Source organism: Dendrobates tinctorius, unplaced genomic scaffold (assembly GCF_039654945.1).
Source record: "Dendrobates tinctorius isolate UK_male_01 unplaced genomic scaffold, ASM3965494v1 ptg000143l, whole genome shotgun sequence".
NCBI classification, from domain to species: Eukaryota; Metazoa; Chordata; class Amphibia; order Anura; family Dendrobatidae; genus Dendrobates; species Dendrobates tinctorius.
The window spans coordinates 47,280,430-47,305,825 of NW_027361810.1; the positions used below are offsets into that span (position 1 = coordinate 47,280,430).

A 25,396-nucleotide genomic window follows, 5' to 3' on the forward strand; every position below is an offset into this window, starting at 1 on the left:
TAAGCGAGCAATGCCTCCTTCTCGAACCTTTCCCAATCACAAAGAGTTCGATACTACTCTATACAAACACTGGGAACACCCTGAGCAACGTTTCTCAGGCCGCAGGTACTTAGAGGTGCTCTACCCCTTCGATGCGGACCTGCTCACAAAATGGACTAAAGCTCCCGAAGTGGATCCCCCAGTTTCCCGTATTGCCTCTAAGACAGTTCTAGCTCTTCCAGACGGGGCATCGCTTAAGGATCCAACAGACAGGCAAATAGAATCGCTGGCTGTCAATTTTTGAGGCGTCCGGTGCCTTCCTCTGTCCTATTTTCGCCTCCGCCTGGGTGGCGAAAGTCGTCTCAGCCTGGGCAAAACTTCTCCGCAGGGGCGTCTTGGCGGCAGCTCCCCAAGACGAGCTGGCAGATCTAGCAGACCTAATTAACCATGCAGGTAAATATCTTTTAGCCGCTTCCTTGGATGCGGTCGGATGTGTAGCAAGGGCTAACAGCAACATAGTGGCCATACGCCGTGTCCTTTGGCTGAAGTCTTGGAGTGCGGATACCACCTCTAAGAAGTCGCTCACCAACCTGGCGTTCCATGGCTATAGGCTCTTTGGCGCCAAGCTGGATCAGATAATTTCCGATGCCACTGGTGGTAAGAGTACCTCTCTGCCCCAGTCTCGACCGATACGCTTTTTTAACAGAAAAGCTTTTCGGCCGTTTAGGTCCTTTCGCCCCTTTTCTTCCACAGAAGGATCTTCCCAGCGAGACCTGTCCTCCGCCTCCAGAGAGCGGAAAAAACCATCATCGTACAAACCCGCCCCCCGCTGGAGGTCTAGGGGCCAGCCCTCCAGGTCTTCAGGCTCCCGTGCCGATAGGTTTTCCTCCAAGTGACGGGTCACCCCCACCTGGAAATTTTTCCAGAGTGGGAGGCAGACTTTGCTTTTTCATGGACGCCTGGCTGTCTGTTGTCGACGACGCATGGGTCAGGGAAATCATCATATCCGGATACAAAATCGAATTCGCTTCCCCCCCAAACAGACGCTTTTTCCCGTCTCGACCTCCAAAGCAGTGGTCCCAGATTCCAGGGTTCCTTCAGGCCATTTCCTCCCTTCTTTCCGCCGGAGTTATAGTTCCCGTCCTTTTAAACAAACGGTTTTCAGGGTTTTACTCGAATCTTTTCGTAGTCCCGAAAAAAGACGGTTCCCTTCGTCCTATCTTGGACCTCAAATTGCTCAATCGCCACGTGAGGATTCTCCATTTCAAAATGGAGTCCCTTCGATCGGTGATAGCCTCGATGGAACCCAGAGAGTTTCTTTGCTCTGTAGACATACGGGATGCATACCTACAAATCCCCGTATGTGTACAACATCAGAGATTTCTTCGCTTTGCGATTCAGGAACATCACTATCGGCTCACGGCTCTGCCCTTCGGCCTAGCCTCCGCTCCCCGTGTCTTCACGAAGGTGATGGCAACAGTCATGGCCATTCTCCGCTCCAGGGGGATTCTCATTATCCCTTATCTGGACGATCTGTTGATCAAGGGTCCGTCCCACCAAGACTGTCTTCAGAGTCTTCAGATAACTCTGGATACACTCGCCCGTCTCGGATGGATATTCAACAAGAAGTCCGTCCTACGCCCTACTTAGCGTTTGACCTTTCTGGGCATGGAATTCAACACAAATCTAGCCCGAGTGTTTCTTCCAAGGGACAAATTTTCTGCCCTTTGCAAGAGAATCCGGTCCCTAAAATGCTCGACGCCCATTCCCCTTCGGTCCTGCATGAGGGTCCTGGGGAAGATGGTAGCTTCCATGGAAGCAGTGCCTTTCACACAATTTTACCTTTGTCCCCTTCAGCTGTCCCTCCTCTCAGCCTGGGACAAATCCACGTTGTCTCAGGACCGTCCCATACTCCTTCTCATCAAAGTAAGACAATTTCTGACTTGGTGGACACTACTGGTGTCAATTCTACAAGGGAGGTCCTTGCTCCCGTTTCAGTGGCAAGTCATCACCACCGATGCCAGTCTCCTGGGTTGGCAGAGTGGTTTTCCATCGGAAAACGGCCCAAGGGCGCTGGAACTCCCGGGAGGTTCTTTTTCCCATCAACCTTCTTTGCCCTCCTCTTTTGGCAGCCTCTCCTTATAGGCAAGCCAGTCCGCATTCAATCGGACAACGCCACGGCCGTGGCGTACATAAACCACCAGGGCGGCACGCACAGCAGGCAAGTAATGTCAGAAGTGGCGAAGATACTGCGTTGGGCAGAGCACCACGTTCCGGCGATTTCCGCCGTTCACATTCCAGGGGTGGAAAATTGGGCGGCCGACTTCCTGAGTCGCCAAGGCCTAGCCTCAGGTGAATGGGCCCTTAACACCGCAGTCTTCAATCACATATACCAGCGTTGGGGCACCCCGGACGTCGATCTCATGGCATCTCGGATGAACCACAAGGTTCCGCACTTTGTAGCCTGGTCCAGGGACTCACTAGCCGTCGGTTGCGACGCCCTAGTAATTCCGTGGTCCCAGTTCCATCTTCCTTACCTTTTTCCACCTCTTGTCTTGATCCCAAGGGTGGACAAGAAAATAAAATCGGAGGGCATCCCTGTAATTCTGGTAGCTCCGGACTGGCCAAGACGCCCTTGGTATGCGGAACTGGTGAACATGCTCACGGACGTTCCCTGGAGGCTTCCAGACCGTCCAGATCTTCTCTCTCAAGGCCCCCTTTACCACCAGAATTCTCAGTCTCTGAATTTAATGGCATGGCCGTTGAGGCCGCGATTCTGAAAGAATCAGGTTTTTCCAACCAGGTTATTCAGACCATGATTAGAGTCAGAAAACCAGCCTCTTACCGCATCTATCATAGGTACTGGAAGGCGTTTTTCTATTGTCTTTTTCCATTCCATCCATACTGGGTTTTCTCCAGTCCGGCTTAGATGCGGGCCTGTCCCTCAGTACTCTCAAAGGCCAGGTCTCGGCTCTCTCAATTCTTTTCCAAAGAGATCTCGCTCCTTTACCGCAAGTTAAGACCTTCCTCCAAGGAGTCGCCCATGTTGCTCCTCCTCATCGTTCACCGATAGATCCGTGGGACCTCAATCTCGTTCTTGGCGTTCTCCAAAATGCGCCGTTCGAGCCTGTCCAGGACATTCCTCTTTCCTTTCTCTCATGGAAGGTAACTTTCCTAATCGCCATTACATCCATTAGGAGAGTTTCTGAGCTGGCGGCCCTATCCTGCTGTTCCCCGTACCTTATCCTCCATCAGTATAAGGTTGTCCTCAGGCCCGTTCCCTCTTTTCTTCCAAAGGTGGTATCTTCTTTCCACATCAATGAGGATATCGTCCTTCCCTCTTTTTGCCCTGCTCCTTCTCACCATCTGGAGAAGTTGCTCCACAAACTGGATGTAGTAAGAGCCTTGCGTGTCTATCTCGCCAGGACCGCTTCACTTTGTCAATCCGATTCCCTGCTTGTCATCTCTGAAGGTCGTCGGAAATGGCTTCCAGCATCCAAATCCACAATCGCCCGCTGGATTCGTTCTACCATTCTAGAAGCGTATCGACTTCAGGAAAAACGGCCCCCTCCTGGGGTGAGAGCCCACTCCATTCAGGCTGTAGGAGCTTCGTGGGCTGCTCGACACCAGGCTTTGGCTTTGCAAATTTGCAGGGCCGCGACCTGGTCGTTTTTGCACACGTTTGCAAGGTTCTACAGGGTTCATACCCAGGCCTCGTCTGATGCAGCTTTTGGTAGGAGGGTTCTGAAGGCGGCAGTAACTCACCGGCTGACCTAAGTCCTTACTTCTTTTCGTTCCTTATTGCTGTTCCCACCCTTGGGACTGCTTTGGAACGTCCCATGGTTATCTGTGTCCCCCAATGAAGCGATAAAGAAAGAGGGATTTTTGGTTCTTACCGTAAAATCTTTCTTGGAGCCTTCATTGGGGGGCACAGCACCTTCCCTGTTTAAGTTGTACCGTATTGGGTCTTTGAGTCCCTTGTTGGGTTGGTACATATGTTCAGAGTTTTGTTTTGTCGCTTCTCCTACTGCTTTCTCACCAACTGAGGTACTTGGTGCCTGTCGGTGGGTGTATACTGCCGGGGAGGAGCTAATTTTCTTGTTTTGCATAGTGTCAGCCTCCTGGCAGCAGCAGCATACACCCATGGTTATCTGTGTCCCCCAATGAAAGCTCCAAGAAAGTGATTTTACGGTAAGAACCAAAAATCCCTCTTTGTCACTGCACATGTGGAGCTTTGATGCCATGTGATTGTACATAGGTTATATATGACATATTTCTCCTTTTATTGACATTTATTTCATTAATTTTGCTCCCAGTGCACTTACATCGAAATCGAACAAGCGGAGAAGACCCACGCGGTGGTTTTAAGTCGTCCATCCTGGCTGTGGGGAGCGGAGATGGGAGCGAACGAATGGGGCGTGTGTATCGGAAATGAAGCCGTATGGGGTAAAGAGGAGATCGATGATGACGAGGCTCTCCTGGGCATGGACCTTGTCAGGTCAGGGAGTGAATAGTTTACTTTTACCGTCGGGAGCAGCAGAGAGAGGGTTTTTTGTGATGCATATATGTGTTCTCCAGGTTGGGTCTGGAGAGGGCGGACACAGCTGAAGGAGCGCTGGATGTGATCGTCGGCTTGTTAGAAAAATACGGTCAAGGCGGCAACTGCATGGAGAGTCCGATGTCCTTTACTTATCACAACAGCTTCCTCATAGCTGACAGGAAGGACGCGTGGATCCTGGAAACGGCCGGCCGGTACTGGGCCGCGGAGAAAGTGAACGGTAAGTAGGTGCGGCACAAAGGAGAATTATTAGATGGTAATATATAAAATGTTTTAATAGTTGGAGAATCCATAGTAAGTAAAAAAAACCTTTTTGGCTGCCGCCACCTGTTTTATCTAAAGTCCCCCATACAATTTACACCCCTGATAGCCGATTGTTCAGTCGGCCCCTGTCGTGCCCAATTCTTACATACGTGGGAGCTCTCACCCTGCTGAGTGCTCTTTAGGAGAGACCTCGCTTGTGGCGGCTTATCTCCCATCAGCAGTCTGAAATCGGACATGTTGGATCCGTCTCTGCTCTGACCTCATTGGTCAGGGGGCCCATAAAGGCTGTCAGCTAAACCCGTCAATATCCGTGAGTTCGTCTGACGTTGGTTCAGTGCCTTAAGACGTGTGCCAGCTCCTCAGACTGCCATATGCTTCGTAGTGCCCAACGGTAGTTTTTGCCACCGTTCCGCTCATCACAGCGGTGCTTCTGACAGCAGGGGGCAAACCCGTTTCTAGTCCCAGACACCCATTTAATTATAAGTAGATGCTCCTGTTTAGCATGTACCCTTATGACATGAACTTTTCATGAAAACCTTTCATTGAATGACGTTATCTAACCGTTTTTTTTTTTTTTTGTTTTTTTTTTTATATATAACAGAAGGCATAAAGAATATATCCAACAACCTGTCCATCACCACCAAAATTGACCGTGAGCACCCTGCAATAAGGGAGTACGCAAAGACGAAAGGCTGGTGGGATGGAAGAAAGGAATTTAATTTTGCAGCCGTGTATTCCTATTTCAACCCATCCAGATCTTTGTCCTCTGGAGACAGATTCTGTGAAGGCTACAAACTGCTCAGGAAATATAAAGGTAAGTTACATGATAAGTGCATCCCTTTACCAACCAGGCTGCTTTTGCTGCCATTTCCGGGAGGTCCCAAATTTGATGTTTGCATTTTATTTATCGTGAAGAGGATTGTACAGGTTTGTCCACATTCGTACTATTAATACGGCTGATATCATATGAGAGATACATGGGACATCCCCAAGTCTGTACATGAGGTTAATAGGAATCCATCATATATCTTCTAGGAAACCTTACAGCTGAAGCCATGATGGAAATCCTATCAGACAAGCCAAGTGGCATCAACATGGAAGGCGGATTTATGACAACTGGAAGTATGGTCTCTATTCTGCCGCAGGATCCGAGCCAGCCATGCTGCCACTTCTTCACTGGTACCCCTGACCCTGCCAGGTAGGTCATCAGTAGATCATTTCTCTCCCTACATCACAATATGCCCCGGCAATTCCTTTTCTTTGCTTTTCTTAATGAAAAATTGCATCCATAGTAGGACAGATATATCAATAATGTCTGATTTTTAGATGAGGCAGTCTGAAAATGCACCATTTATCATAGTGTTTGCTAAATATTAATATATCCTAAGCATTGACTGAAAATTTGATCGTAAAAAAAAGGAACAATGAAAGCAAGGGGAGGCCGATGAGCAACACAAAATAATGAAAATAAGATTACAATACCAAAGGTAGCCACCAGATGGCAGAATACTACCAAGTCGTAATGATAACAGGTATGTAAAGGCAAATGGCCACAAAGTTAAGGGGAACCTGTCACCTAAAAAAAAAAAAAACGTTAGCCTGCAGATCTGGCAATAATCTTCAAGTTAATAGCATTGTGAACCTGCCCAGCTCTGGCACTTAGACCGCCGCTGCCGGGAGGAAATGAACTTTATTTCTCCCAGCAGCATCCTGGTTTCGGTCACCAGGGCAGTGCCTGCGCAGGTTCAGTCACCACTCTGTGTAAAGAGTGCGGTGGTTGTTGCCGCTCCCCCGGGACTGACTAACAGCAGCTCAGCATAAGGGCCAAGTGTTAGTCAGTGGCAGGGGTGCAGTTACAGCTGCCGCTCTATATACACAGAGCAACAACTGAACTCACACTGGTGCTGCCCCAGTGACTGAAACCGGGACGCTGTTGTGAGGACTAGAGTTAGACCCACGCTGCTGGGAGGAAATTATGTGCCCGCGCCGGGCAGGCTCACAACGCTTTTAACCTGCAGATTAGCCCCATATCTGTAGGTGTATAGCGTTTTTCTCGTTCGCCTTATTGGGGGACACAGAGACCATGGGTGTATGCTGCTGCCACTAGGAGGCTGACACTATGCACAAAAAAGGTTAGCTCCTCCTCCGCCGTATACACCCCACCGACTGGCAGGAAATTCCTCAGTTTAGCTTAGTGTCAGTAGGAGGTGGACACGGGTCTTTTATTAGACCCCTATCTACCTCGTCGTGCGTCGTTTCTTTGCAGGTTCCGGAGGGATACGGAGTGAACAGTCACATCCGTACTCCCACAAAGAGACTATGAGTACGGCGTGTACTGCCACCCCGTATCCTCATAGGTCTCCGCAGCAGGACCAGGAGCCTCGCACAAGTAGGTGCCAGCCGCACGGACGGTCCTTGCCCCCCGCCTCCCACCCTCTCGCCTACCAGAGCCTGAAGGTTGGATGAGGCGCGGATTTCATAGAGACAGACAGCGTGGGATTTTCAGGTACCTTTATTGTAAGGCCCCCTGCCTGGGTGAGTATGTCAGTCTTCCCCCGGCGTTTTCTCTTGGAGCGGTCGCCAGGGGGACCACGTTAGGGTCCCTGCACGCCCCGCATCTCCCCACAGTCACCGCATCCATGCAGGCCCCGGGTCTTCACGGACCTCGTTCTGCGCTTCCCCCCTTTTTTCCATCTCGGCAGGGGTAGCACTGGAGTCGGGCAGTTCTGGGCAGGGACGCGGCCCGGTGTTGCGACGCGTCTTCCGCGCGACCCCCTGCTGACAGGCGGCCGCCGCAACTAATTTAGGCCCCGGCTTGTGTTCGGGCCTACCGCAGCGTCGCGGCCACGCCCCCCGCCCCTTTTTTTCCTTTACCGGGCTTCTCTCCCGCTCTCCCCAGGCCCTCCCCCCGCCTTTCCCTCTCCTGCCCAGCATATTATGGCTAGAGGGCAGCAATTATTAACCCTGCGAGGAGCTCCGCCCTTCCCCGGGACCCGCGCTTTTCTACAGGCAGGCGCCATCTTCACAGCCTGCCAGCCGGACGCAGCTGGAGACGCTCCCCAGCCCCTGAGCAGTTTCTGCAAGCAGCTTTTTGCCTCTTTGGGACGGCCAGCCGGACTTCTCCCTGATCTGCATCCCCGGACAGGTCGAGCAGCTTCGCTTTTGGGGACACCGGACCGTGAGTAGCTCTGCACGGCAGACTGACCCTTCTCCGCCCTCTGTCCCCCAACCTTCCGGCACTACCTCAGGGGTCAGTCCTCTCCCCTCTGCCTGGACTGTAGCAATCCAATCCAGCCCGACGCCGCTCAGGAGCCATCCATAGCCCCAGGGGTGAGTGAGCCCCCCTTGCCGGGTTGGGCCTCCTCCCTATCACAGTCGGTGGCAGACCTCACCAAGGTGTCTCAGTCCCTAGTAGCCGTTCTGGATAAGTTGCCCTTGGGAGCTTCTGCGGGACCTAGCACGTCCCAGGACGTCCCATCTGAGCCAGCCAGTGTCAGTCGCAAGAGACCCAGGCAGGATCTCCAGGCGGAGTCCTCTCCTCGCCCTACCTCACCCCATACTCCCCAGCAGTCTCCCTCTCGGGCCTCCTCTCCCGAGTCAGGTGAAGCGCTTTCGGAATCTGAAGGGGTCTTAGAGCTGGATTCGGATCAGGATGCGAACATGAAGGTTACGGTGCAGAACCTCATTGCCGCGATTCACCATACCTTCGACATCACTGACGCCCCTGCGAAATCCTCAGATCAGGAGGTTTCGTTCAGACGGGCGGAAACACCTTCCAGGGTGTTTCCCTTTCATTCCGAGTTTGGGAAGATTTTTACCAAGGAAAGTGAAGATCCGACTAGACGCTTTCAAAGAGGAAAGCGTCTCGGCGTGCTGTATCCGTTCGCTAAAGAGCTCACGGACAACTGGGCCGCTTCTCCTTCAGTGGACCCTCCCGTATCCAGACTCTCTAATAATACTGTTCTTCCGCTGTCGGGTGTAGCGTCCCTAAAAGATTCTAATGACAGAATCATAGAATCCCTAGCAAAGTCTGCCTTCTAGGCGGCATCTGCGGCGGTATGTCCAGTCTTTGCTTCATCTTGGGCAGCAAAGGCTATATCCGCTTGGGCAGAGGACCTTCGGCAGGGCATTCTGGATAAGGCACAACCGGAGCATTTGGCCGATCTCGCCAATCAGATTTCCCATGCGGGGGATTATCTGCTTTCTGCTTCCTTGGATGCCGCATCTTGCGCGGTTCAGGCGTCAAGCAACATCGTGGCAATCCGACGTACAATTTGGCTCAAGGCCTGGCAGGCGGACTTGTCCTCTAAAAAGTCTGACTAATCTGCCTTTTCAAGGAGTGCGTCTCTTTGGTTCCCAATTGGACCAGATTATTAAGGACGCTACCGGAGGTACGAGTTCTCTTCTCCCCCAATCCAAGCCTCGCAGACCTCCTCCAAGGCGTCAGTTCCGTCCCTTTCGGTCTTTCCGCCGTTTCAATGCGGCGGAAAACCCTTCCAACCAGCAAAGGCCACAAGCACGTCAGGAAAGAAAGAAGGTCTCCTTCAGGCCCACTCCGTCCTGGCGGTCCCACTCTTCCCAGGGAAGACCACCCAGATCTAGATCTGGACGGTCTACGTCCGCATGACTATCATCGGACTTCCGTGGGTCCCTTCCAATTGGGAGGTCGACTTCTTTTCTTCAGCGACGTCTGGTTCGCCTCAGTAGAGGACGCTTGGGTCAGAGAGGTTGTATCGACAGGATACAAAATAGAGTTTGTTTCTCTTCCACGGGATCGCTTCTTCCATCCCGTCCGCCACGGGATCCTGCCTTGATCCCGGGGTTCGGTTCGGCCATCGCCTCTCTCCTCAGCTCCTGGGTGATTGTGCTCGTTCCCGAATCGGAACGATTCACAGGGTTTTATTCAAACCTGTTTGTGGTGCCGAAAAAGGACGGGGCGGTTCGACCCATCTTGGATCTCAAGTTACTCAACAAGAGAGTTCGCCTCCGCCACTTCTGGATGGAGTCGGTTCGCTCGGTGATTGCCTCCATGAAGGAGCAGGAATTCATGTGTTCCATAGGCATCTTGGATGTCTATCTACAAGTGCCCATATTTCCCGGACATCCAAAGTTCCTGTGGTTTGCGATTCACCACGAACATTATCAGTTCGTCACGCTCCCTTTTGGGCTCGCCACCGCTCCCAGAGTCTTCACGAAGATTATGGCGGCGTTGATGGCCTTGTTGAGGATCAGAGGTCTTGTTCTTTTTCCGTATCTCGACGATATTCTGATCAAGGCTCCCTCCTTTCATCAGGCCCGCCTTAGTGTGGCGATCGTTCTAGACACCCTGTCCAGTTTTGGGTGGATCGTCAACCGGAAAAAGTCCTGTCTGATCCCTACTCAACGCCTTGTGTTTCTGGGCCTTCTTTTCGACACTCGTCGGTCAAGGGTATTTCTCCCACAAGACAAGATTCTTTCCCTGCAGCACGGCGTCCGATCACTACAGATCGCACGGTTTTCATCTCTCAGGACAGCCATGAGGATTCTGGGGAAGATGGTGGCAGCAATAGAGGCAGTTCCCTTTGCCCAGTTTCACGCCAGGCCCCTCCAGCAGGCCATTTTGTCCAGGTGGAACAGGTCGGCTCTGTCTCTGGATCGTCCGGTTCGTCTTTCATGCCAGATCAAGCGGTCTCTCAACTGGTGGTTGACGTCTCCCCTCATTCTCTCGGGGCGGTCCTTTCTTCCCAGATTGGCACAAAGGACGCCAGCCTCATCGGCTGGGGTGCAGTGTTCCGCAATCACACTGTTCAGGGTCGATGGTCGACTCAGGAATCAGCTCTGCAGATCAATGTCCTAGAGATACGAGCGATCCTTCTGGCTCTCGTCCACTGGGAACTGCGCCTCAAGGGCCTGCCTGTCAGGATTCAAACAGACAATGCCACAGCGGTAGCGTATATCAACCGACAAGGGGGGACACGGAGTGTCTCAGCCCTGGCGGAAGTGTCCAGAATTCTTCAATGGGCAGAGACCTTTGTTCCAACAATTTCCGCGGTTCACATTCCCGGCGTGGACAACTGGGCCGCCGATTTTCTAAGCCACGAGGGTCTCGCGGCAGGGGAATGGTCCCTGGTCCCTACATCCGGAGGTGTTTCATCTGCTCTGCCGTCGGTGGGGAACCCCGGACGTAGACCTCATGGCGTCTCGCCTCAAAAGGAAGGTACCACAATTCGTGTCCAGGTCTCGGGACCCCCTGGCAGTGGGCGCCGACGCTCTGGCCGTTCCTTGGTCACAGTTCGAGCTCCCCTACCTGTTCCCTCCCCTGCCTCTTCTTCCCAAGCTGTTGAAGAAAATCAAGGCAGAAGGGATTCCAGTCGTCCTCATCGCCCCGAATTGGCCCAGAAGGTCTTGGTTCGCGGACATTGTCAACCTTCTCGCGGACGCCCCCTGGAAGCTTCCCGACAGGGCAGATCTGCTGTCGCAAGGCCCGATTTGCCACCCCAATTCTCGGTCGCTCAATTTAACGGCGTGGCTGTTGAGACCGAGGTTTTGAAACGGGCAGGATTCTCTGACCGAGTGATTCATACCATGATCCGCGCCAGAAAGCCTTCCTCTTCCAAGATCTATTACCGTACTTGGAAAGTCTATTTCTCCTGGTGTGAGGCCAATGACATCGCGGCCATGGTTTTTTCGCTTCCTTCTGTTCTGGCGTTTCTTCTCAGTTCCTTGAAGGGTCAAGATTCGGCACTGTCCATTTTATTTCAGAAGACGCTGGCCTCCCGGCCCCAGGTCAAAACCTTTCTTCAGGGTGTGGCTCACACGGTTCCTCCGTACCGAGCGCCCGTGGATCCTTGGGATCTTAATTTCGTTCTTGGGGTTCTGCAAGGTCCTCCTTTTGAACCTCTCAGGGATGTTTCCGTTGCCCTCCTTTCTTGGAAGGTGGCCTTTCTGGTGGCCATTACTTCCATCCGACGTGTGTCAGAATTAGCGGCCCTTTCTTGCCGCTCTCCCTTTTTGGTACTTCATCAGGACAAGGTAGTTCTGCGGCCTCCGCCCTCTTTACTTCCGAAGGTGGTATCTTCGTTTCACCTCAATGAGGACATTGTTCTGTCATCCTTCTGCCCGAGCCCAGCTCATCCTCGGGAGCGATCCTTGAACAAGCTGGACCTGGTCAGGGCATTGAGAGTCTATCTAGCCAGGACATCTTCCTTGCGGAAGTCAGACTCTCTGTTTATCATTCCAGACGGTGCAAGGAAAGGTCACCCAGCCTCAAAGGCCACTATTGCTCGCTGGATCAGATCGGCAATTTTGGAGGCATACCGGGTCAAGCATCGTGCAGCTCCTTCAGGGATCAGAGCGCACTCTACCCGGGCGGTGGGTGCCTCCTGGGCGGTGCGCCACAGAGCTTCCGCGCTGCAGCTTTGCAAAGCTGCAACGTGGTCTTCGGTTCACACTTTTGTGAAATTCTACAGGGTCCACACCTACGCTTCGGCGGACGCCAGCCTAGGTAGAAGGATTCTGCAGGCCGCGGTGGTGAGTCCACTGGCCTGATGGAAGTTTGTTTCCCACCCCAGGGACTGCTTTGGGACGTCCCATGGTCTCTGTGTCCCCCAATAAGGCGAACGAGAAAACAGGATTTTTTGGGTTGCTTACCGTAAAATCTGTTTCTCGGAGCCTTCATTGGGGGACACAGCACCCTCCCATGTTCTACAACTCCTGTTCTTATGTTTGTCGATTGGTTACAGTTGAGTTGTTCGTTCTGTTTTCAATCTATTCCGTTACTTCTCCTACTGCTTTCTCACTAACTGAGGAATTTCCTGCCGGTCGGTGGGGTGTATACGGCGGAGGAGGAGCTAACCTTTTTTGTGCATAGTGTCAGCCTCCTAGTGGCAGCAGCATACACCCATGGTCTCTGTGTCCCCCAATGAAGGCTCCGAGAAACAGATTTTACGGTAAGCAACCCAAAAAATCCTGTTTTTTTTCAGGTGACAGGTTCCCTTTAGTTGCAATGCAATTCTGCAAATTAGATATATAGAAATTGGGTGCAATGTAATACACAAAAACAAAGATACATTATTTTCAGACATACCCCAAATAAGACAGGGTGTCACCACATCAGCCTCCACCTCACACCCTGACACGCGTTTCAACTCTACGTCATCTGGGGGGGGGGGGGGGGGTTGATAAATCTTGTTTAACTTTAAGACTTTCCAAACTGTTTATGCCAGCTATAAGTTTGCTTACTTTATACAGTACCAGAAATGAGCACCAGAATTTTGGCGCATTATACTGGACATTAAGCCATGACCCCTTTCTGATAACTCGCGTCTCCATTCCTCGAGTCAACGGTCCATCATTCTGACACATCATAAAGTGCCTGAAACACGTAATAAATTCAGTACAGATCACAAAAGAAAGTTTTTAGGTTCACAAATTACGACGGAATTGATATATGTGCTCCAATGTGCGTGCACATCATATTTTGATATCACTGTCTGTTCAGCCTCCCCCTTATGGGATGGTACCAAAGACTTTCTTAGTGGAATACTTATGATTGAAATTTTGAGGGTTAAATCCAAAACCAGAATGAGAAGAGATAGTGGCGTGTAAAAGTTTGGGCACCCCTGGTAAAAATTACTGTTATTGTGAACAGTTAAGCAAAATTAAATGATCTCTGTAAGGCCTAACATTAAAGAGACCTATTTCCTATTTAGGCCAAAAAAATATAGTCATTTTTTTCCATTTTAAAAATTACAAAAGTGTATATTTCCTCTCCATCGATAGAGAATAAAAATGGGTGGGGGCACAAAACTCTTAATGAACATCTTTTGGCCTAGTGTACACGGTTTTTCTTAAAACGGATATTACATTGAGGGGGAGGGTGTTGGTCATTTTCTGAGAGCCTTCGCTAGAGGACTGCAAGATCCAAGTTCAATCCCAGCTCATGCTGTGGGTTCTCGGACCCCTTTATTGGTGGTGAGGAAATTTTAGATATTTGGGCATTAAAGTGTCCCAGAGACCTGAGCTCCATTATTTCCCTAAATTTCAACCCACTATTAAAGGGGTCGTCCAAAACTCTACCATTGATGGCCTATTGCATGCATTTCGGCAAATATGTCAGGTCGTAATGTTAATGGCACTAGGGTCACCCCCCCTTAGGGGGGAAAAAAAACTAAAAAAAATGCTAGAGGTCATGGGTTGCATAAATATTACTCACACCCACAAGCACACAAAGAAAGTGAGGACCTGAGAAGATCTGGAACCACCATGTCTCCTGTTTGATACTGTTTTCGATGTGAAAGTGAGTGCGGTAAAATAATAATTTTAATAATTAGCATATTTCCCAGAGGAGCATTGCGGCTTTAAGTCTCATCTCGGCATGCTTAGCATGTCATTCTCTGCAAGTAGAAACAATACTACTTGGATATCGGTCAGACGCCTTTCACACAGCCAAACCAGATATCACACTTTGCACTCACGAGGGGCAATACCCAGAAACAGTGTCTGCAAATTGAGATTCTGGTTTTGGCTTTTATCCTAAGTCATGTAACAAGGCTTGTTAAAGGGTCGACATTGACTTTTAGGATTGCTACTTCCAATAGGTCGTGCTAGAGTTCTAGTCCTCTTCCACTCTGGAGACAATTTGCATATTTCCCAGAGGAGCATTGCGGCTTTGTCTCCTCATCTCAGCATGCTTAGCATGTCATTCTCCGCAAAGAGAAACGATACTTCTTGGATATCGGTAAAATAATAGGACGCTCACTCCAGCAATCAGGACTGCAGCACGGACCCCCGCAGACGATTTGTGGGGGTCCGTGCTGCAGGGTATCATTGCTACTAGTATATTACCGCACTGTAATTATTTACTTGTGAAACTGGAGGGACACTTTAAATGCAAGATCGATCTGTGCTGCTTACTCAGGTGCAATACCCAATTTATACAAAGCTGGACATTTTTATTTTTTTTTTTTAATTCGATTATTGAACCTCAGGACAAAAAGAATGTACAACATACACAATGGCTTATGATAACAAGCATTATACATAGCACACATGTTCCCGTCCATTGTAAAATACAATGCAGAGAAATTGCACACTCTTATAAACAAGGTGATATGTACATATCTTTCCAAGCACACAAGAAGGATAATTGCTTATACATTTTCCAGCATGTATATCAATCCGATTTCACAAACCTTGTCATATCACTCAGAAATAAAATCTAGCTAAAATTTCTAAACTACAACTACCACTACATCAACTGGTATCTACTATTTCCGCAGCCTGGTCTCCTATATCATATTATGTCGCGTGTGATGTCTCAGCCTTGTAAAGTGAGGTGAGAGGAATTCCACCTCTCCCAAATCTTTTCAAATTTACCCGGGCATCCCCTGTTTTGGTATAACATGCGCTCATATGGAACAATTGAATTTACCAACTCGATCCAAAATCAAAGGGAAGGACATGAACCCCCCATCCACCGCAATGCCAGCACCTTCCGTGCCATAAACAGCGTCTCGCGCAGGAAGACCCCAGTATAGCGATCCCAAGTCTCCTCCTCCCATACTCCAAAAAAAGCAGACCAATGGCTCTAGAGGGACAGGGGCCTGCACCAGGGATGTCAATGTGGTCACCTCTTTCCAGTAATGTAGGATAATGGGACATTGCCACACCATATGAATAAAATCAGCATCTGGTGACATCGCATACATTCTGATGATTGAAGCCGACCCATCCTAAAAAGTTGCAACAGAGTCAAATATGATTGATTTATTTTATATAATTGTATCATTATTTATTAATAGATGGTGATACTCCAGTCGGAGACTCTAGAATCTCCTCCCACTCCTCTCTTTGCGTATTAGGGATGAGTCGTTCCCACTTCCGCTCAATAGTCTATGGCCGATTCTGCCCCTACTGATGGCATGTACGTATACAGAGAGGATATGGGGACCCTGCGAATTAAGGATTCCTATCAGAGGTAAAGATGAAATATTCCGGTCCACACCCCTATCCCTCATATGTGATTGAAGAGCCGATCTCAACTGCAAATAACGGAAAAATTGAGATCTCGGAATATCATGTGTGACCTGTAATTGTTCAAAAGGTTTTAAGATGCCCTGGTCATACAGGTCTCCAATTGAAGAGACGCCACACTGAATCCAAAAAGCGTTGGACGGATGATCCAACAACCCCCGGAAAATAATTATTATTCCACAGGGGCATTTCAACTATAAAATCTTTAAACCCAATTACGTTCTTGATTTGTCTCCATATTAATCGTGCCAGCCAGAGTAGGGGTAACAGACGTGGAACATTAGTTTTCTCCAACACCAGGAAACCTAATGGGCAATCCGCTTGTGCAGCGTGGAGCTAGTGACTTTCAGAATTGGGGAGGCAATTACCCGGCATCCATTTACTTAAAGCTTTAGCCTGCCCAGCTAAGTAGTATAGGAAAAAATCTGGTAACGCCGCCCCACCTCCCTTCTTTGGTCTTTGTAAAGTGGACAGTTTATGTTTGGGCCTAGTTTTCCCCCATATAAAGGATGTGACCAGGGAATTGAGATAACAAAAAAGGACTTGGGCACCGCTACCGCGCTGTGTTGAAACGAGTAGTTAAATTTAGGGAGTAATATCATTTTAATCAGATTAATGCGTCCGGCCACAGAAATGGGAGCCTACTCCAGGATGCAAGTTTCACTCTAACTAGTTCCAGCAATGGGTGGACATTAAGTTGTAGATCAAGCGTACTATTGTTAGATACAGTATATGCTAATTATGCAAATAGTCTCTTCAGAGAGGAAGAGGACTAGAACTCTAGTGCCACCTATTGGAGGTAGCAATCCTAAAAGTCAATGTTGACCCTTTATCGAGCCTAGTTACATGACTTAGGATAAAAGCCAAGCCAGAATCTCCATTTGCAAACACTGTGTTTCGGGGTGCTGCCCCTCATCAGTGCAAAGTGGGAGATCTGGTTTGGCTGTGAGAGGGGCGTCTATATTGTTAGATATATGGATGCCCAAATATTTAAAACTAGACACAGTAGGCAGCGAGGAGAGAGCCTCCAGCTGGGGCATGGGAAAGGGGTAACAGGGCAGACTTCTCCCAATTTATATGTAAACCTGAATATTTACTAAATCTATCTATAAGGGATATCACCTGTGGCAAAGTTTCTTCCACATCATTCAAGAATATCACCATATCATCGGCATATAGGCCTATGGTATCTACCCGACCTGCTATAGCTATACCTCAGATGTTAAGGGAGGACCTTATACGTATTGCTAGTGCCTCTATCGCAAGGGCGAAGAGGGCTGGGGGAAGAGGGCAACCCTGAAGGGTCCCCCTATGCAATGCGAAAGACTCAGATATAGAATTATTTATTATAATACGGGCCTTGGGTTTCATATATAGTACTTTGATTCATGTTATAAATTTATTGGCAAAGCCATACCATTGCAAACATGCGGAGAGGAAAGGCCATTCAAGAGGGTCAAAAGCCTTGGCAGCATCCAACGATGCCAATGCCCATTTGTTGTCTGGCATTAGGGAGCTATATTGGACTATTGACTGGACTCTTCTGATGTTAATGGAAGTACTCTTACCAGGCATAAAGCCTGTTTGATCAGGATGTATAAGATTCAATATAATTGAATTCAGTCTAGTAGCTAGAATATTGGTGAAAATGTTATAGTCCACATTCGCTAGCGAAATGGGACAATAGGATCCACATTCCAAAGGGTCCTTCCCCCTCCTTCCTCAGCACTATGATGTTAGCCTCGTAAAAGGACTCAGGCATAGAATTCCCTTCCCAAATTCCCCAAAATACCTTCACCAAAAGTGGCATCAATATATCCCGGTACTTCCAATATAATTCAATTGGGAACCCATCAGGCCTTCCCCGAAGCCATGTCTGTCATGGCCTTTTCTATCTCCTCTGCAGTGAACACCGCGTCCATAAGGGCCTGCTGCTTAGGATCTAATGTGGGGAATGATACATCTGATAAATAGTCTAGGCACCCCAAAGTGTCAGTCACTTTTCGTTTCATATAATGACCTGTAGTAGTCCTGAAAACAACCAAGAATCTCCTCGGTCGAAGACACCAATATACCATCCGCCCTATGAATCTGTAATGTCGTGTTGGAAGTGTTATGTTGGCGCACCAGATAGGCCAAAAATTTACCCGTCTGGTTCCCCAATTCGAAATAGGATTGACGAGTGAAGAATAGTTTACGTTTAGATTTAGTGTCCACATGCTGAGTATATAACCTCTGGGCAGCCAACCACTCACTCCTGTTCCCACTAGTTTAGTTAGATACAGTGCCTTGCGAAAGTATTCGGCCCTCTGGAACTTTTCAACCTTTTCCCACATATCATGCTTCAAACATAAAGATACCAAATGTAAATTTTTGGTGAAGAATCAACAACAAGTGGGACACAATTGTGAAGTTGAATGAAATTTATTGGTTATTTTAAATTTTTGTGGAAATTCAAAAACTGAAAAGTGGGGTGTGCAATGTTATTCGGCTCCTTTACTTTCAGTGCAGCTAACTCACTCCAGAATTTCATTGTGGATCTCTGAATGATCCAATTTTGTCCTAAATGACTAATGATGATAAATATAATTCACCTGTGTGTAATCAAGTCTCCGTATAAATGCACCTGCTCTGTGATAGTCTCAGGGTTCTGTTTGAGGCACAAAGAGCATCATGAAGACCAAGGAACACAACAGGCAAGTCTATGATACTGTTGTGGAGAAGTTTAAAACCGGCTTTGGATACAAAATGATTTCCAAAACTTTAAACATCCCAAGGAGCACTGTGCAAGCGATCATATTGAAATGGAAGGAGTATCATACCACTGCAAATCTACCAAGACCCGCCGTCCCTCTAAACTTTTATTTCAAACAAGGAGAAGACTGATCAGAGATGCAGCCAAGAGGCCCATGATCACTCTGGATGAACTGCAGAGATCTACAGCTGAGGTGGGACAGTCTGTCCATAGGACAACAATTAGTCGTACGCTGCACAAATCTGGCCTTTATGGAAGAGTGGCAAGAAGAAAGCCATTTCTCAAAAATATCCATAAAAAGTGTCATTTAATGTTCGCAACAATCCACCTGGGAGACACACCAAACATGTGGAAGAAGGTGCTCTGGTCAGATGAATCCAAAATCGAACTTTTTGGCCACAATGCCAAACGGTATGTTTGGCATAAAGGCAACACAGATCATCACCCTGAACACACCATCCCCACTGTCAAAAATGGTGGTGGCAGCATCATGGGTTGGGCCTGCTTTTCTTCAGCAGAGGCTGCGAAGATGGTTAAAATTGATGGGAAGATGGATGGAGCCAAATACAGGACCATTCTTGAAGAAAACCTGTTGGAGTCTGCAAAAGAACTGAGACTGGGACGGAGATTTGTCTTCCAACATGACAATGATCCCAAACATAAAGCAAAATCTACAATGGAATGGTTCACAAATAAACATATCCAGGTATTAGAATGGCCAAGTCAAAGTCCAGACCTGACTCCAATCGAGAATCTGTGGAAAGAGCTGAAAACTGCTGTTCACAAATGATCTCCATCAAACCTCACTGAGCTCGAGCTGTTTGCCAAGGAAGAATGGGCAAGAATTTCAGTCTCTTGATGTACAAAACTGGTAGAGGCATACCCCAAGCGACTAGTAGCTGTAATCACTGCAAAAGGTGGCGCAACAAAGTATTAAGTTAAAGGGGCCGAATAATATTGCACGCCCCACTTTTCAGTTTTTGAATTTTCTCAAAAATGTAAAATAACCAATAAATTTTGTTCAATTTCACAATTGTGCCCCACTTGTTGTTGATTCTTCAACAAAAATTTACATTTGGTATCTTTATGTTTGAAGCATGATATGTGGGAAAAGGTTGAAAAGTTCCAGAGGGCCGAATACTTTCGCAAGGCACTGTATATATGTAGCCTCTGAATCTTTCAGTCGTTGCTCCACCTCATCATCCCTCTCCGAAGTTACCCGCTTAATATAAGAGATCGTGGAGGACAAACAGCCCCTCAGATATGCCTTAAGGGCATCCCAAAGTAAATTAATATCTTGAGGTTCCGGGTGGGACGCGATGAAACAATGCAACTGACCAATCGTTCTGTCTGGGGGTCCCATCAATTTTAACCAGAAAGGATTCAACTTCCAAGCTATCCCTTGGTTTACATGCCCATATTTGAGTTTAAGGATAACCGGACTATGGTCTGAGATCCCCCTGCTTCCATGTTCTATATCAGTCACCCACATTGCCAGACCGCTAGAACCAAATATGTAGTCTATTCGTGATAGAGAGCGCTTAGTGGATGCGTCGCAGGTATATTCCCTTAACTCAGGATGACGCACCCTCCACAAATCCAACCACTCGCCACCCCCCATGAATAATGACAAAAGGGGTTGTAGTCGGTGGAGAGGACCCCTCAGTCGCTTCATCATCCAACCTTAATTTATCGAGACAATTGTTCATAACCATGTTAAAGTCTCCCATACAAATAACATCAGCGTCTGGGTAATTAAGGGCAAAACTCATTGCCTTCTGCAGAATGGATATGAGGGCTGGGGGAGGATTATAAATACATAGGACCACATATTTCCTGGTATTTATCATTGCATGGACAAAAATAAAACGACCCTCAGGGTCCTTCCGAGTCTCCCTAGCTATCTAACATCTTTATGTACCAACAGTGAGACCCCTCTTGAGTAGCTGGTGTGGAATGTATGGACAGACCGTTGTACCCAAGGCTTCTGTATGCACCGCGCTGTATCCCTAGTCAGGTGTGTCTCCACCAAGGCCACAATGTGAGGGCGATAATGTCTGATCTGTGAGAAAACCTTGATCTTTTTTTTTTTTTTTTTTCTTCAGGGGTTTTTATACTCCTCACATTCCATGTCACATATATCAACTCCGACCCCCATGTTTTACTCCGCTGAATATAATGCATAATATTACCCGGGCAAAATTTAGAGACATCACCTAGAAACTGAAATTGTTGTCGACTGCGATGACTACCTAAAAAAAAAATACAAAAAGCCACAGCGGAAAAAAAACTAAGTAAAAAAACAACTAACAACGCGGGAGCAGATTCCTGTACTCCCATCACAAAGCAAACTAGGGGATACCATCACTGAATTCGGTGTCCGGTATTGTTGGTATCTTAGACGCTTTCGAATAGAGCTCCAATCAGCCGATTAATAGAAAAAATACCAACTGGCCATAGATACGTTAGGATTCCTTTGCAGCAGACCCTTTGTGAGACCGCAGCCACTCCGCCACCTCCGCTGGATCTGTAAAAAATAAAGTAAAAGCCTCGTGGACCACCCGGAGCCGGGCCGGGTAAATCGAGTACATAACATTCTTCTCCAGTAGATGTCTTTTGACCTCCGTAAACTGTGCCCGTTGTTTCTGGAATTCCATAGAGAAGTCTGGGAAAATCGAGATCGTGGCATTGTTGAACTTGATAGGACTCTTTTGTCTCGCCAGACGCAGAGCCACGTCTCTATCCCTGCAGTTGAGGAGATGCGCCAGAAAAGGTCTAGGTGGGGCTCCAGGAAGTAGAGGCCTAGTAGGGACCCTGTGAGCCCTTTCCACTGCAAAGATTGGGGAGAATTCATATCCCAAAGTGGTTTTAAGCCAGTCTTCTAGGAATTGCTCCGGATGTTGTCCTTCCGAGCGCTCCGGTAGACCAACAATTCGAATGTTATTCCGGCGCATCCTATTCTCCATGTCATCTGCTTTTTGCCTCCATGCGTTCATAGAGCCTGCCACCTTCGTTAGTTTGGCTTCCATGGGTGTAATGGCGTCTTCTACTTGGGATACCCACGCTTCCACCTCCGTAATGTGGCCCTTCATGGCTTGCATGTCTTGTCGGAGGTGTCCCACCTCGGTGTGTACGTCCTCTATCTTCCCAGACAGAGACGTCCTGGTTAAGGAGATGGCCTGCATGAGTTGTTCGGATGCCTGCTTAAAGGTTAATTCTTCTTGCTCACTGTCCTCCCCACCCTCAGAGGGGCAGTTCTTACGCTGAGACTGTGAAGGATTATTTTTAAGAGATTTTGAACCTTCAGCATGGTCCACTCTGGCATATTCCTTCAGCCTTTCAGCCGCTGTTCCAGACCCTTTGGAACGACTCCTTTTAATAGCAATGGGGCACAGCCAGATATCAGGGACAGCACACTCCGGAGTCCCCTGGGTCGAGGTTATAACTGGAAAAAGATTATCAGATGGTGGCTGCAGGGTTTCAGGAGCAGCACAGACCCACGATGTCACACAGGGAGGCAATGTCTAGCAGCAAGCGGCAGACAAGGGCCCTTATAGCCCAGGGAGAAGTCCCCAGCACCCCACAGAGACAGCAGTCTGAGAGGGAGGGATCCAAGTCCCTACAGTAATGACGCTGGCAGGCCAGTTGACGTAGCGGGGCCCAATCTTTCAGGGCACTCACCGCTTGCCCCTCAAAATATTCAGGATGTCTGCTCACCGTCCTCCAGCGCAACAGGGATGAGAACCCGGCGCCGCAGCTCTCGCAGGCAGAGCGCGCGCCTCCAAGATGGCTGCCGCCCCGTACAGGCCCCGCTGGCCGCCCCGCTCTCTACAGCCTCACCGCAATCCGGATTCCAGCCCCGCTCTACCGCGGGGGGCCAGGAGCGCCACAGAGTCCAGGGGGCTCCAAAAAAGCAGCGACCGCGCCGCCGAGGTAAGGGTCCGCTGGCCAGATATGATCAGGATGGCAGGAGCTCTCTTCAGACGCGTCCTCTCTCGCCGCTACATAGTCACGCCCCCAAAGCTGGACATTTTGCACTTAGACCCATCCCTTCTCTGGATTTAGTGGATGCCTTTACTTTTATGAACCATAAATTTGGTTCTCTTTCTGTTAGGAACGGCGGAACGCACTAAATAAAAATAATAATAATAAAGTGTGTTCGCCGCTCGGGGTCCACCGTGCAGTAGATGATATAACCGCTGCTAAGTGGTGGCAGGAGCAATATGGCGGTAATGCGCACAGGGTTAAACGTCACCCAGGTGCGCAGAGAAATCTCTGTTAAGTCACAGAGATGCCAAATAAACACAAATACAAAGGCTGAGCCTGTTGAGGTCACAGAACTCAGTATAAATACACACACGGTATCTGGTCACAGGAGTAGCCCAAGACTGCGGCAGTACATCCGTCTAGTCCTACCGTGTGTGCGGCGTCGCAGCTGCGGACGCTAAGGAGAGCTAATGCAGCGCAGCGTGGACACTGCCGCTAAACAACAAAGCTATGACGCAAGGGCAGTGTCGGACGCTAGCAGCTGTGGATGTTGCAGCAGAGGAGCGCTGGCGCTGATTCTAAACTCAGTCCCTGACCACATACGTAATATCAGAGCGAAGGGGTTTTATAATGAGTCATTCACCAGAATCATACATCCGTCCTCATACACACAGCAGCAAGTAAGTCTATACTAGCGCATGGCGGAACAGCCATGCACGCCTTTTATAGCAGCAGGGACCTTCTGCAAGCCTCCAGATCTCTGAGATGGACCAATGAGATCTGGAGCAGGACCTGAGCACATGACTCCCGATCTCCAATGGGAGATCGTCCCATGAGCATGCTCAGTAGGAGGGCAGAAGGACTTAGCCTCAGGAGAGATTTGCTGCAAGGCAATCTCCTCTGCAATCTCCTCTGCAGTAGATAAACAGCAGGAGACTGCAGAATGTAAGGGTCTAGATCCCTGCAGAGTAAACGCAGAAATCTGATGCCTAAAGGTAGGTCCACTTAGCGATGCACCAGTGATCCCGACCAGCGATATGACGCGAAGTGGTCGCTAGTGAGCTGCCACACAGGCAGATCTCACCAGCGACATAGCGGTGGCCGGGGGTCGTTACTTACCTGTCAGACTAGGCGATCCTGACGTCCTCCCACCCGCGTCCACGCGTCGCTCGTCGGTGCCACAGGAAGCCCAGCAGGAAGCTGATGACTAGAAACGGTCCAGGATGTTCTCGCGCGATCAGCAATAACCAGCGGGGGAGCGGTCGGAGGTATCAGACATAGCGATATCGCTAGCAATATTGCTATAATGTCACAAAAACCAGTGACATTATAGTGATATTGCTAGCGATATCGCTTAGTGTGTCAGGGCCTGAACACTTTCTTCTAACTAAATTATCATTCCTCTCTAGGTCCGTTTTCAAGCCGTTCATCTTTGTGCCTCACATCGCTCCGTTTGCAAGAACAGAGTCCCCCGTATTTGGCGCCGATGATCCCGTCAAACAAAAGCCGAGATTCCAAACGAAGCAGGACAGGAGCCACGAACTGTACAAGAAACACAAAGATGCACTCGTGTCCATGAAGACTTCACAGGTACAGCATAATGTCTAAAGGCGATATGATGATTTACGTCTTGTAGCCACGAATTCACACACTGCAGATTTGTAGCAAAACATTTCTGTAGCTCCTTTCCCTTTATCTGAAAAGGGCTTGCAGAAATCCATGCGCATGTGCAGGAATAACCCCATTCAGATTTATGGAGTGAAAGTTGAGATTCTTGGAGAAAAGAACCTGGGAGGGGGAGTTAACCAGTGTCCCTCGCGTCTTGTCTGCAGCACTGATGTTGCATAGACGGCACAAAAACAAAGAACTGAGCTTATAGGCTCTGCTGAAGCCCCTCAGCTCGGTTATTGGCTGCAGCGGAGTCGCATCAGCGCTGCAAACAGACAGCAGCAAAAACTTGTAGAAGGCGAGTAAAAAAAACAGGTTTTTGGGGGTTTCTGTAGAAATTTGTATTTGGGAAGTGGTGGTATGACAAGTCATGTTTTTAAAAAAAAAAAAAAAAATTTTTTTTTTTTTTTTTTTTTTTTTTACTGTAGGAGTTGCTGAAGAAGATGAAACTTTTGGAAAAAAAGAAACTCGAGGGGGTAGAAGAGCTTATAAAAAATGGCCCTGATCGTGCGGGACTCGCCACACTGTTTGCCAGTTGTGTTGAAGAGGAAATGAACCTTTATGCATAAAATGTTAATGCTGTGTTGTGGCATTTCTCCCCCCCCAACCAACAGCCGCTGTCCAAGTTTTACTTGTGGTGAATAAGGTTTCGATAAGGGACTTGCATTGTAGACATCACCGTTGTCCGGTTTTGTTAGACTTTAAAGGGAATGTGTCATCAGAAAGTAACCTGAATAAATCAGCTGTTTGTCGCGGCTTTATTTTCTGTAGAAAAATAATTCAGAAAACTTTCAATTTTCACACTCGCCACTAGGCCTAATATTAACTCTTCCTTCATTTTCAGTAAAGCCTCCTGGACACTGAGCAACTAAAGACTGACTCGCCTCTACTTCGGTAATGAGCATTCTTCAATTAGGGCAAATGTGATTCTGACAGGAGGGGAATTGGTGAGTCAGGACATGACCTACTGTAAATGGTGGACCCGGTGTCAGCTACTGTAAATAGAGGTGTTATATGACATCCTCTATTGTGAATATTGGATCCTGTGTCATCTAATACATATACAGGGTGGGCTATTTATATGGATACACCTAAATAAAATGGGAATGGTTGATATCAACTTCCTGCTTGTGGCACATTAGTATATGGGAGGGGGAAACTTTTCAAGACGG

The 25,396-nt window shown here is 48.5% G+C and overlaps 1 protein-coding gene across 2 annotated transcripts in view; it reads left to right on the top strand.

The window, feature by feature from the left end:
• The window catches only part of SCRN3 (secernin 3), a 42,102-nt gene extending 17,117 nt beyond the window's left edge, over positions 1-24,985 (top strand). For both annotated transcript variants that reach the window (XM_073545921.1, XM_073545922.1), the window contains exons 3-8: positions 4,296-4,477; positions 4,558-4,757; positions 5,403-5,615; positions 5,837-5,999; positions 23,966-24,146; positions 24,653-24,985. In XM_073545921.1, the coding sequence (XP_073402022.1) occupies positions 4,296-4,477; positions 4,558-4,757; positions 5,403-5,615; positions 5,837-5,999; positions 23,966-24,146; positions 24,653-24,793 (1,080 nt within the window). In that variant the 3' untranslated portion in view covers positions 24,794-24,985. The remainder of the gene's footprint in view (positions 1-4,295; positions 4,478-4,557; positions 4,758-5,402; positions 5,616-5,836; positions 6,000-23,965; positions 24,147-24,652) is intronic.
• The last annotated feature ends 411 nt before the right edge of the window (positions 24,986-25,396 follow it).